The sequence below is a fragment of the Orbicella franksi genome, chromosome 5 (assembly GCF_964199315.1).
Source record: "Orbicella franksi chromosome 5, jaOrbFran1.1, whole genome shotgun sequence".
Classification (NCBI taxonomy): Eukaryota; Metazoa; Cnidaria; class Anthozoa; order Scleractinia; family Merulinidae; genus Orbicella; species Orbicella franksi.
In genome coordinates, this window is record NC_138149.1 from 13,139,673 (window position 1) to 13,149,900 (window position 10,228).

At 40.1% G+C, this 10,228-nt stretch overlaps 1 protein-coding gene across 1 annotated transcript; it reads right to left on the reverse strand.

Annotated features, from left to right (window-relative positions):
* Positions 1 to 271: 271 nt before the first annotated feature.
* On the reverse strand, positions 272 to 1,283 carry LOC145486777 (trace amine-associated receptor 1-like). Its single transcript, XM_081465486.1, has one exon. It carries the CDS (start codon positions 1,169 to 1,171, stop codon positions 272 to 274), a length of 900 nt encoding a protein of 299 aa, XP_081321612.1. The 5' UTR covers positions 1,172 to 1,283.
* Positions 1,284 to 10,228: the final 8,945 nt, after the last annotated feature.

Sequence of the window (10,228 nt, forward strand, 5' to 3'; positions counted from 1 at the left end):
ATCACCATTGTTTACTATTTCGTTCTCACAATTGTCGATTGTTTACATGAAAAAACAAATAATAAGAACTTGATTTTTGAAACTTCTTTTACGGTGAAGCAAAATCCAACCTGAGGCCAGGCGAAGAAAATGAGTGGCTGTACTATGTTTTAACTTTCAAATGTTCAATTAATTGCAACTCTATTTATCGATAAAATCTCCGTACAAAATTGCACTATTATCCGTTACCCAGCTTTCTCTTGTATCGTACCAAACTACAGTTGTTTGAAAACTACAGGCCCGTTTCATGATCTTTACTCGATGTATTTACTCTAACAGCTCTTAACTCAGTGGTTCTTCTAATATTTCTCCTGCGCTTCTTAAAGGCATCTTTAAATATTGGCATTCTAAAACTGTAAACGAATGGATTCACCATAGAATTTGCCAAGCGCAGGACATTTACCGTCGACGCTATTGGCGGAGAGATACATTCCCAGCAGAACTCTCTTAAGACGTACGCTACAAAACCTGGCAGCCAAAACGCAAGTGACACAGCAACTACTATAAACAATGTCCTAGAAAGTCGTAAATTCCGCTCAGTTAAATTTCGGTTGTGCACCTGAAGATCACGTGGTGCAGAGCGCAGTCGACTACGGATCGTGAGGTAACTTCCACAGATAACCAACCCAGATACCAAAAGGCACGAATGAATAACCACAGCAGCATACAACCTACCGACTTCTCTGTGGTATGTATCTAATAAGAAGATCCCAGCCAGACAGAATCCAGCTGCCCAGCTCATAAAGATGCTACAAATGTAAGGGCGAATACTTGTTACCCGGTGACGAAGAGGACACAACACGGCGAAAACTCGTTCCAGTGAGATTATGGCAAGAAAGAACACCGATGTACTTGAACCAAGGACTTGAAAAGCAGTTGAAAGAATGATTATTTTGCCTTCCTTTTTTCCAAGCGATACCATTTTGTCAAATGTATCGGCTCCGAGGACAATGGGTTCTGCTATTCCCACAAGTAGATCAGCCACCGCGAGATTGATCAGTAGAAAACAAATTCGCTTGAGATGGAATCTCTGAGTCCAGAAGACAAAAATGGTGAACGTGTTTCCTATGATGATGACGATTGCCTCGGTTACGATTACAACAATAAATGTAATGGCGATTGCTTTTGCCATGATGTCCTTGTCGTTATGCTTCAAACGTTCTTCTACCTTCTGACTTACGATCAACAGTAAGCAAACACCACGCAAAATGTCTGCAAAGTTGTGAACGAACTACAATTATAGACAACAAAGGAGAGCTCTGCTTATTGCGAAAGCGAATAATCAATAATCATTGAATAAACAGTTTTAATAGGGTGGGGGAAAAGGAACAGCTTTCTCACCCTGATCGACATGCAAATACGTGTCACAAAGTAATAAATTAGGTCGAATATTCAAGATGTGAATTCGGACGAAAATCATTTGTAAATTAAGCTGGAAATAAGTTAGTTTATTTCACATGTGAATATCTTGATCACCTAGGTAATTTTTCTTTATGAGCTGTAAAATGCTGTTCTTCTGCTTAGCGTTACAGCAACGTGAGTACAAAAATATTAACTGAAGACGTATTTATAAACCCTGACAGGTCGAGTATGGATTTTATGTTTCGTTTTCCCTTGCAGCTATGTAACACAGGTGATTAAATAGATACGTTGACGGTGTCTGCATTATTTACAAAGGTAACATGCAAAGTCTGTCAGGATCGTTCATTTATGATATAAAATTTGTTTTAAACCAGTAGGTGTTCCAAATCCATTCAGCTCAGCACAATCACGAAAATAAACAAGGCAGCCTTGTTAGTGTGAGGACGAAAAACTCCATACCAATTTAACAACCTAAGGGTAGGAGGGTAATTTATAACCAACAATCATTCGCTTCAGGCTCAGTGAACATTGGTGAATATTTACCGACCGACAAGAAGTCAAGGTAACTATTCACCAAAGTTCACTGAGCCCGAGGCGAGCAATTGTTTTCGTATAATTTAAATTTTTCCCAGGTGAACGTCAAAAACTACGAAATAACAGACTAAAACACGGAAACACAGACGCAATTGTTCGCTTACATACACGAATGCGACCGTAGTTTTAATGATGAGTTGATGCAAAACGTGCAGGTTATCCTTTATTAATAGCCTAGGTTTGATATCTCAATACTTAAACACGGCACCGATTATTTCTGCGAGACCTCCATATGCTTTATGTTTTATTGAATCTTTAAGTCTGAGTCTGCCCCAGACTAGAATTTTGGGCAGAAAGCCGTGGGTGGATTAGGCCTACTCTGGGACCTTAAGTCGCCTAAAGTCGCCTAAAGTCGTCTTAAGTCGCCTTAAGTCGCCTTAAGTTGCTATCGGTTAAGCAATGTTAAAAAGGTTTCAACACACTCAAATTGCCCCTGTAGAAGGTTATTAGACTTATAACTGTCATGTTAAGGTGAACTCCACTCTAACCCTCTGGAGGAGGAGGCATGATGACCCAATGGTTGGTGCAATGGACCCCTATTGGGGATCATTGCATTGTGTTTGTACTCTCATAGTGCCTCTCCTCACCCAGATGTATAAATGGATACTGGTTTCGGAACAGGGGGGGCAAGGTGCAGCAGAGGTAACCTTAATAGGTGTGCTTTGGAGCCATCTAACCCCCCCCCCCTAAAGGGCTCTAGTCAGCCACACCTTTGTTTTTGTTTACATACAAGAGGTTGGCTTTTATGTTTAATATGGAGTATGTCAAAGCAAAGAAAATCACTTTCAAGCTACTAAAGATAAAGGGACATACTTTAAGGAACACAACTTACAGTAAAGCGACAAGACTTCATCTCACCATGCAATATCGATAATTTTGATGGCATCGAAAATAGCAGAGGCTGGCTAGGGTCCTTGAAGAAGCTGAGGACCCGACAATTACTGTATTATGCCTAAAAGCTGAGGCTCCCTTATACATAAAAAGCCTGTTATTAGTATGGTCCTGCACCTGTCTAGCCCCCATGTTAGCAGGGGTAATTTCTACATGTGGACAGTGCTTAAAGAGGAATGACAATCTAATGTATACTCTCTCACAGATGGCTTTTTATTTCTATTAAGTTTTATTTTATTTTTTCTTGTATTTCATTGTAAAAGAGTTGATAAAAAAGATGACACTCTGTGTTATCATCAGGAAATATACTAAGTATGGAAAGATAAAACAAATGATTATACTGCAATAATTTCATTTAAGCTTATTAATTTTTGTACGAAATTACTGAATCAAATCTTCCGAAGACATACAGTGTATAATCAATAAACAACAACAGTGAGAGGTGTTCCAGATAATCAAGACGAAAAGAAAAAAACAGAAAGATATTTCTGGGTTAAGGCTCAATTCTTTCTAGTCACTTTGACACTGAGCCAATCACAGTTATATGAGCCAATCATTTTAAGAGCAATTCTCCCGAAAGTGAGGCAAAGTTGGAACTGATAATTTTTAACCCCCCTTCATTTTTTGTGTGGAGATAGGTTACCTGGGGGGTGAACAAAATTAGCCATATTTGGATCGGCAGGTGTGTCGTTGCCATGGTAACCGCACTTGATCCCGTCGGCATGAGGTCTATGTTTTGACCAAAAAATTCACTCTCAAGAAGTAAAAATAAACGAGTCTGGTTCTCGGGTGCATGTGAACCAATTCAAATGAAATTCATACAGATGGTAGAGCCACTTTCCCAGTTTATAAAATTTGCCGTTAAAGTATTTTGGGTTTTATAACCAAGAAGACAATGTTCGTCCTACTATATTGCCTGTCAGTCATTTTGACAAGCAGGAAAAACAAGTACAACCATATTCGTAATTTCTCCGAAAGTACTCTTTCTCAAAAAACCAAATGAGCAGCAGAGCTTACATAGATATTGAAGTTTTTAAATATTATAAAATCTATTTGGCGAAAATTATATTCTGGCCGTGGGTGTTGAAGACATCCGAGGCAAGTTGCAAAAAATTGCGAATTTGGAAATGTTGAGGACTCTAGTATTTGGCTCAATCAGGCTTTAGATAGACAATATCAGCTTCAGAAGTATTTTCTATCATCTTATCTGTTATCTACATTTGATTGGTTAGGTTTTGGCCAACGAATTTCGTGAAATTTCTTCAGGATGCTTTTGTCGTGTAGTACTCTCCTCAGTTCGCTCGCTCGATTTTCTTGACCAAATCTTGCACAGACTCTAGCGGAAAGGTCAAATCTAACTGGCTAACCTCACCTAACATGTACTTTTAGACCACAGATGATGATGATGCATTAACCCGAATAAAGAACAGTCGAACAGGCCAAACACAGTCGTGTGTCGACTATCGAAATAATTCATCAATACAATCCATCCAGGAAGTTGAATAGATGCATCAAAATCACAGCTAAGCAAATGCATGTCTGCGACGATTCTGAATTAAGTCTTTGACTAAACTGAGCCGTACATTCCGTGGTGCATGGTTGAAAAGCGAAGAAATCGTTGTTTACGACCCAACGTATGTAGACCGGAAATGCGAGGAGCAAAACTGCTGATCGGATGTACTTTTAAAATGCGATATACGCACTTTTTGTTTGTTTGTTTTTGTAGTTCCAGATAAAGCGACATTATCGCAATGGCATGGTCTCTCCTTTAGATATTTTTGGTACAATATATCATCGATAGAGGGATAAAAGGACGACTTTTGATCCGCTTTTGTTGTTGTTTTTTTTGTTGTTTTTGTTGTTTTTTGTTTTTGTTTTTTTTTTATGCAAATGTGTCACTCACTCACTCACTCACTCACTAAGGTGTAGACACTCCTCGTAATTAGTCGGCCCGAACGAGAGCGCCCGAGTCTGACGCCATTTTGGAATAGTAACCGCGCCCGACGCCACATTGGAATAGTAACCGAGCCCGACGCCATATTGGAATAGTCACCGTGCAGTCAGTGCGAGCCTACTACTCAATGCGTGCATCGTGCCAGCCCGAATATTGATGATTTTGTAGCTTTTACACGACCATTAATATTAGGTGTTTCGCTCAATTGAAGTGGAGTTGACTTTGAATGTTCGAATTAGTACTATGGCCAACTTGAAGATTGAATTTCAAGAGCATTTGAGTCGTCCAGGCGTTCAAAATGCGGCAGGTCTTTTTTGCAGGGTGCAGGGTGCAGGTTGCAGGTTGAAATTTAATTATAACTGGAAAACCGCTGGCACTAAAAATAATTAATAACCTATATACTCGTCAGGGGTTCTTACATAAAGTAGTTCGCCTCTTTCACATAGTGAAAACACGATCGATCCGCTATAAGTACTTATCGATCGACACGCTGAGACAAGTGAAATCTCTTCAAAGCCATCTGAATGGCCGCTCCACAGATGTTTCCATCGATTCCAGAATTGGCTCGGGTCTTCCTGTAGGGTTCCACGTGCGAATTTTTATTTTAGCTTGCCATTTATGTATGCAAATTAGGACCGTACTTAAATGCTACGGTTTCCTAGCGCGCCAATCTTTTGAACGTTTTCTATAGTTTCAAGTTAATATTGTTGCGGAATCTATACTCTACCTAGCTTCACCGTCATCGCTACAGTCAGGAAACATTTGTAAGCTTTTATATTCTTTCCTGTATTTTTCTTATCGCTCGGCTCTTCTTCGCATGTATTTTGATTTATTTTTCTAGTCGAACCTCGCTCGATCTTTCAATACTCAACCCGACTCCTCGAGTCTCTTCAACAGCGTGTGAGTTCGAAATCTCTAGGCGTAGCGTCAACAAGAAGTGTAAGCTATACTTCCCTTAACAACAGAAGATTGCCATCACAAATGAAGCAAATAAATAAAGAAATGAAATAATATAAGACTTAAAGTACACCTAACCCCAAATTTTTTTTTTCGCTAGAACGAACCTACTTATTATTTGAAATAGTTCTGCGAAGAAATTTTTGAATTCCGTTAAATCCTCGATTTTCTGTGCCACGACGAAATCTCGAAAATAGCTCCAAAACACCGCCATTTTGTTTCACCACCGAGTTTGACGAAAATGGGTCCAGCGGCTCTTGTGACGTCTACCCAGGAAGGTTGGATATCTCATTTCCTCTCATTTCCTTCAGGATGGTGCAATACACATTCGAAAAGTGCGCAGAAAACGCCTTCCAGAGGTGCTATCGGCTTTTGCAGCAATATTCCAGATTTAAAGAAAGATATACTCTACAATTTACTGACGATGATCGGCTAATGGTGCAATAAAGACATAAACGATGGTTGATTTTGTCGAACCGAAACAAGCGAACTGAATCTGTGAGAACCATTGAAGAACTCTCACTGGAATTTGTTCCGCAGACTTTCGAACGCTATTTTCATAAATTTTCTGCTTAAAGCTAACCAGAAATTTGTAGAAATACTACCTACAACCTATATCTTCCAATCCCGCAATATTTATAACATAACCGGCAAAGTTGTGTGATCCGGTCATGATCAAGAAGCGTTTATACTGATATGTAAATAGATCGCAACTGTACGCTGCTAACCAACACTTATTTCTCTTTCGATTTAGGTGAAAGTCGAAGATTAATCCTCTAGAATTACATGATAACAAAATTGTTAGACTCACAGAGTTTTTCGAAGGTTTGGAAATCAGCAGTGCGACAAAGATTCTGTGCAATAGCGTCGAAAATATGACCGCGTAACATCTGCGGACCGCTTAGGGAACACATCCTTTTCGCTTATCCGACGAATTTCACTGCAAACTTTGAGAACAATTTACATTGGTTATTTGGAGTTACGACTAAAACGTGTGACAATGTGAAATCGGTAATTGCATGAAATGTTTCCTTCCGCCTTGCTTCCCGCAGCTTCAAAAATACAGGTCCAAACAATACGATTTTCAATCGATCGAAGCCAATGTTTTGGAGGTCATCAAGTCTCGAAAACTGCAACACGTACGTCGCTCTTATAAACATGAAGCATTCAACTGAAAGTAAAACACAAACTGGATTTAACAGAACCTTGACAAAATACATTCTCGGTAAGGACAAATGTAAACGGGCTGTAAACACGCGTGGGAATCTTATGTTTAGTTGACGAAATTACCATCCAAAGCAGTCCTTGAGTTTTCTTTCCTGCTTTTCGTTTGTCTGCTCCTCCACTTCGTATCTAGCTTTCCATTCCTAATATACAAGCAGCTCGTCCGCAAAAACGTCTTCCCCGTCGTCGCTTGAAATATTGTAAATTGCTCTCGAAGCTCTAAGCAGTGAGTTCACAGTCGTCGAACGTGCTCGATCGAAGTTTATTTCGGAGCCTTCCGAATCGAACTTAACTCTGACTCCAGTGACGAAAAAGAAATGATTCTGAGACAAAACTTGGACGTTTTAGTCCCAAAATACATCGGAACGATTAGTTTTGCGTTCTATTTTCTCGAGCAAATACAGAAAGTTGACTGAGGCGCTATTGTGTTTGGTTCCTGGGTAGACGTCATCAGGTACCGCCGCCCCAGACTCCCTAAAACGCGGTCGTGAAACACCTAATCGCAACTTTGAAAGGGCATAGAAAATCGAGGATTCAACCAAATTCAAAAATTTCTTCGCCCAAATGCTTCAAATAAAGTCTAGATTTGTTTTAGCGAAAAAAAAATTGGGGGTTAGGTGCACTTTAAACCGTCGGAATATAGTAGCACAAGCTCAGTGTGCTTTCATTTTGGTACTCACAGGGAAGAAACCAAATTCAGCAGATATTTCAGATGATATTTCAGATGTTTCTTCAAAAACAATAATTCATTGCATGCTTAAAATCATAGGAATATACTCTCCTCCTATCGCTTCGGCGGGTTTGGCACTTAGGTGGAAGCCACCTTTCTGAGCGATCGTAAACAGCATCGTGTAACAGTCACGGTAAGTCTACCACCTGTACGTCTCTTTTAAGTGCCACTGGTTTTCCAGTTATAATTACATTTCAACCTGCAACCTGCACCCTGCACCCTGCAAAAAAGACCTGCCGTTCAAAATAACCAGGAGATGTGCATTTGTTTGCTGGAAAGTGACCTGAAAAGCTAATGTGGTAAGCTTTGATGAGAATGTGTCTTATTCCTCGACCTTAATGAGCTTATATGAGCGAAACGAACAACTTTTAATGAACGAAACAGCTATTGAATACAAGACAAGCATCGGGACCATTGTATAATATTGCATTTTCATTTTTATAATTTAGTAACATCTAAAACTGAGGCCAGCCGAAATATTGTTTCAACTCTACGACGTTGTGTCCAACCTCGTTCCCAGGGTCTCTCATCTTACCGTCCCCTGGAACGAGCGAAGAGAGACCCTGGTTGGGTCTGGTCACCTGCCACTTTGACAATTGAGAACATCAGGGAGGGGTCCTCTGTAATCAGCAGTTTGTCGCGTTGAGCTTTGTCGCGCGCTGCGACCGCCACATTACCCGCGGCGTTTATCAATACTTAGCTTTCAGCCTGAAATTTCGAATAATATCTGTTCCAACGTTTACCTAGAGGTTAAGCAAGTCTGTCTCGAGGCAATTTAGTGGTCGTGATTTTCAGTGTTGTCGTCTTACCCACTGAATTTATGGAAAGTCAGTCATATTTCAACTGTGGACGTCGAGCAGCGTAATTTCATCCCGTAGTAATTGTTGTTTCTCCTTTGAATGCACTCGATCAAATTGATGCAAAAAACATAAGAACGTCTCTAGGAAAACGTATAGCTTTCTCAAAGTAAAGCTACGATAGTCTCTGAAGAAAAGCTGGACGAAGATAAATATGATATTCGTGCAACGCACTGTGCTTGCAAACAGTTCTAATCAAATAGCCGGGCCCGGCGTCACCTACAGCGTCACAATATAGAATGTAAGTAAGCAATATGTTCACGGAATATTTTAATCTTTATCCCTGGAGAGCCAACACTTAAAACATATCTTGCAATAGAAACGAACCTAAACAAAGTATAAGCAAGGCATGGCAAATTACAAAGGTGTCAAACTCTGAGAAGCGACGTGCAGCGGAAACCATGCAGATCTACTACAGTACCTCTAAAAATCATGGCGTAGAATGCCTATTGTTCTCGGGACATTTACTTACAGTTCGAAAAAGTGTATAGGTATGTCATGACGCTTATTAATATTCATCGATGCTCCGAACGAGCTGTTTTCATTGGTTGCTGTGAATGCGCGACAATACTCATTACCTCATGATGAGGCGGTAAACTAAACAATGAACTCTCCGCCTATTGTTTCTTTCTTTGTTTCAATGAACTCAACGTGCTTTTGTTATTTAAATATCGAAACAACTCACCGCACGCGTGTGTTTTTTGTTCGTTTCGCAAAAGTGAAACATCCACGCATTAACTCATTTTCGCGTAATGGATTTGCACTTGCTTTAAGGAGGTTTCGTTGTGTGGAATTTGTAACACTGGAATCAAAGCTCACTTCATTTATCTTCATTGTGTCTGCGCGAGCAAGACAATTGTGTCGTAAATAAAACAATTCTTTCACTCTGTGCAGTTTGCGCGCGGAAGCGAAAACGAGCTATAAACAAACTATTTGTTCCGTCTTAGGATGCTTTTTAACTTTCGCGTATCCAGAACAGCCGGTGAGTGAATTTAAATAATGGTTGCCAAATGCATGAATGCTTAAAACGCGCGGGCAAAAAAAGTGGTCTGACCACTGATCAAATCGCAGCGATCAGTATCATGGTTGAAACGATGTCCCGTCTCTGCGCGTTTAAACTGAATTACAAGCATGCGCCAGTCTTGATAAGAGAGATCGCGAAGTGTTTTGGTTTTTCCTTGCAAAGATTGTATAAGTTAATGTATTCACGATTGTCGTTAACGGTTGGCTGGAAAAAAATCTTTTGTCAAATACTTGATAGCCATTGGTGCATTTCGATCCGTCGGCAAGTCTTTGCCGCGAATAGGACAGTATAAATTTCCAGCTTCATTCAGTTTTCAACCATTCGAATTTTTTTCAACATGGAGAAACGTTGCCGTCCACCTCAGGGCTTTTACAAGAGCCTAGACTCTTTCGCGATCTCACGAGCCGGCATTATGTGCGACAAAAAACCTGACGTTCTTGGTGTTTATCAAGCTGAACGCATAGTTGCCAAGAAGTTCCGAAATGGCAAACCACTCTTTATGGTCAAGTGGTTAGGAACAGTAACCTCAGTTTTAAAATTCGCGGCAATTGTGAACCATTTTACACACGAGTGGCTTTTTTGAATGGGTTTTGTTT

Bases quoted from the DNA above. Each gene is read 5' to 3' on its own strand.
- LOC145486777 (XM_081465486.1), bottom strand. From the start codon at position 1,171: ATGGCAAAAGCAATCGCCATTACATTTATTGTTGTAATCGTAACCGAG.